Here is a 3,182-nt window from a genome sequence, read left to right as displayed (position 1 = left end):
AAATTTTGATATCCCATGGTAAGAGATCAACCATCTCAGTCAGCTGCATCGCCCACGGTAAGAGTCAACCGTCTCACTCGGCTGGCCTTAATTTGGAAGCATTACTATCCCATTGGATTGCATATCACAGGTCAGAGAGGTAGGCAAAAAACCTCAGAATGCATTGTGTTAAGAAGGTACATATGCTCTCATCAATCAGCGAGTGCAAGTCAATTTTATGATTCCATCGACCTCAAGCTGGTGCAACAGCATAACTATATATACCTAGATGAATCCAGGAACATGCCCAAATTCATCTTATTGGAATGTGCATAACTACTTAAAAGACCTTGCAAATCACAAAACTGCCTTAGATAATTGAGCTCCTTGAAAACTAAACTGGTACAAGGATAACTACAGTTTGTAAGGGTTCAAGGGTTGGTACAAGGTTAACTTTGGGTTTGACCTTGAAGTAGTTAACAAAATTATATGGTTGTGTGAGAATGCTGGCGTTAACACTATTCCAGTTGCTCCAACTGTCCGTTAAGAGTGTAAGTCCAGTTCCTTTAACTGCCTATTAGTGTGTCAAGCCAGACTGGTACCACTCTCTTTCCCATTTCAAAGAACAAAGCAGAGGGCACCTCTCACTGCAACCCATAGAGAACCAGAGCTCCAACAGCGGCCGCACCCACCAAAATACCCAGAATTACAGTGATGGGTGCTGCATTCCCACCTATGGCTTGGCCTGTTTCTGGGTCATACTCTGCGAACCGCTTCTTCGGAGCAGCACACTGTGGACACTTAAATCCCTCAGGCTGCCCTCCAACACAGGTCAAGAAAATCCAACCATGGAAACATCAGATAAAACCTCTAATAATAACCATAAACCATCACAAGAGGGGGCCTTGGGCTTCTCACCTGCTCATCAAATGGCTTGGTCAATGTGTAGATGTAGCCACAGTCAAGACAAACATGTGTTGCTCTCGCCTAAAACAAGGTAAATTAGCTGTCACTAATCAGAAATTTTCACTCACTTTGCAACCAAAAAAGAGGTTATTGCTCCAAGATTAGCATACACAAAAGGATTAACTCCATCACCAGAAAAACTAAGCCATTGTCACGAAAGAAAGGATTAACCACCTTCTGGGCCTCTGTTAGCTTTCTGCCAAACCTAGGTGGTGCAGGCCTTTTGGGCAACTTTTTCACATCAACCTCTGCTCCTCTACATATCGTCAAGCAGGATTAATGATTGTTTAATCAGCATAATAGCAATTGAATCAAGACTTCACTTAGTGTCAGAGATACGAGAACAACCTTACCTGCTCACAACAAAGAAGACTGAATCTGGCTTTGCTTGGATGGCAGTTTTTGTGAAACCAAGCTTGTCAGCAGGCCACAACTCATCTCCAAAGAAGCTACTAGTGTAGATAACTTGGTCTCCAGATTTCAGGCCTGCCTTGGCTGCATTTCCACCACTGTCAACAGCCTGCAAATGAGAACTCTCTTATCAAACTGCCCATATTCACTACAACTTGCTTACTGAGGCACAAATCAACTCACTGTGATGATGACACCTCCACCGGATTTCTGTCCGAGAGTGAGGCCAAGGGGCTTATCAACTTCCACTTCAATGGTTTTGCTTGCACCGGCAGTTCTGGCTCTGATCTGCAGGCAATTGAGGGCTTACTGATCAAAAGGCATCACATGTGATACAAATGAAGTTCATACATACAAACGAATGTCCATGCCACAAATATGCATGCATGCGTGCATATGCATGTAGCACTGGTGTATGGATGTGTATTCACAGATACATGATTGCCAGTAAGGTTACACTGAATCACATCTAACATGGTTAAATATTATTGTAAACGTATAAGTATCCATGTAAGCATACCGGATAGAGAAAGATAATATATCATTTTGTACCACACGTCCATGTATACTTAAGTACATCGATGTTTTCGCAAGATCTGTATAATGTATATATGGCATTGTATGACACACACATACAGGAACAAATGTGAGCATCTAGATACGTAGGATTGTGTGTATACATGCATTTACATGTCAAATTTGTACTATTACACTGGGTAGTCGGACTGATGAGGTCCCTTTCCGGACTGCGTTATTGAAAGCCTGGGTTGCTACTCCAGCTTCAGGAAGGCTGACACCAAAAAAGGAACTCTGCAAGGGGACACACAGAGAGGCGAACTAGTGTTGATCCAACTTGAAAGCATCACAGATGATAAGACCCACTGAAGAATTACATGTTAGAAATCATGAAAGAAATAGCTAAATTTAGTGGACTGTGAGAGTTGTAGAGCGTGCTTGAGTGACTGAGAGAGAGAGGACAGGGAGAGAGAGCCCACTTGAGATTTCGAAGCTGGAAAGAGTAGAGAGGATGAGGACGACTTCGCGAGTAGCGAAGATGAAGCAGGAATGGGGGCATGCACAGAGAACGAAGACGCCATGTGGAGGGAGGGAGAGAGAGAGAGAGAGAGAGAGAGAGGGGGGGAGGAAAGTGAGAGACAGAGGGGGATGAAAGGGAGAGGGGTTACTATTAAAGATGGATTGGGGAATTTTGTTAAAGGAGCATGCCACGTGTCTCACGCTCGTGTGGTGCTACCTCTCTTAAAGGAAGGAGAGAGAGCATGCCACGTATCCTTGGCGTGTGTGGTGCACAAAACCTTACTTTACAAGTATCACGTAGGCCATATGGATTTTTTTTTTTTGTCTTGTCCACCTTAGCTAGTAGAGTAAGGATTAATGTTTTCAACTTTAGGTTTTCATTTTTTTTAATTTGGGTAGCTAATTCTTAGTTGATGAGAGGACTCCTCTCACGCCCCGCATGCCTTTTTACAAACACCACACCTCACACACACCCGCAGGCAACATTACGAGGAGGTAGCATCATTCGGGGTAGCCAACAGGGTTTGAACCCATAACCATGCAATATTTTTTAAATCATGATTTGACAAGTGTGGATTCTATGAGGCATGCAATTGATGGCATTAATATAAAAAATTTAACTTTGCATGCACACTCTCTCTGCACCTCTCCTCCCCTCTTCTCCCTCACACACGCCCTTTCTCTCTTAGAGCTTTCCATTGATCTTATTTTTCCCAAATTTCATCATGTATTGCTGCAAAATTTTCAGCCCCCTTTTGTGCTCCAAGAAAACCCTAGAATCCTTTAGATTT

General features: G+C 43.2%; 1 protein-coding gene across 1 annotated transcript; it reads right to left on the bottom strand.

Moving 5' to 3' along the window:
* Nucleotides 1–303: 303 nt before the first annotated feature.
* ENH1 (rubredoxin family protein) lies at nucleotides 304–2,513 on the bottom strand. Its single transcript, XM_086805266.1, has 7 exons — nucleotides 2,352–2,513; nucleotides 2,068–2,166; nucleotides 1,540–1,644; nucleotides 1,299–1,465; nucleotides 1,120–1,201; nucleotides 898–966; nucleotides 304–794 (listed from the first exon to the last, which is right to left on the bottom strand). The coding sequence occupies exons 1-7, from the start codon at nucleotides 2,451–2,453 to the stop codon at nucleotides 624–626; spliced, it is 795 nt and encodes a 264-aa protein (XP_086661392.1). The 5' UTR covers nucleotides 2,454–2,513; the 3' UTR covers nucleotides 304–623.
* Nucleotides 2,514–3,182: the final 669 nt, after the last annotated feature.

Source organism: Cibotium barometz, chromosome 11, assembly GCF_041138505.1.
Source record: "Cibotium barometz isolate CiBa-2024 chromosome 11, ASM4113850v1, whole genome shotgun sequence".
NCBI classification, from domain to species: domain Eukaryota; kingdom Viridiplantae; phylum Streptophyta; class Polypodiopsida; order Cyatheales; family Cibotiaceae; genus Cibotium; species Cibotium barometz.
The sequence above is the reverse complement of the archived record's forward strand: the minus strand, read 5'-3'. Positions and strand labels throughout refer to the sequence as shown.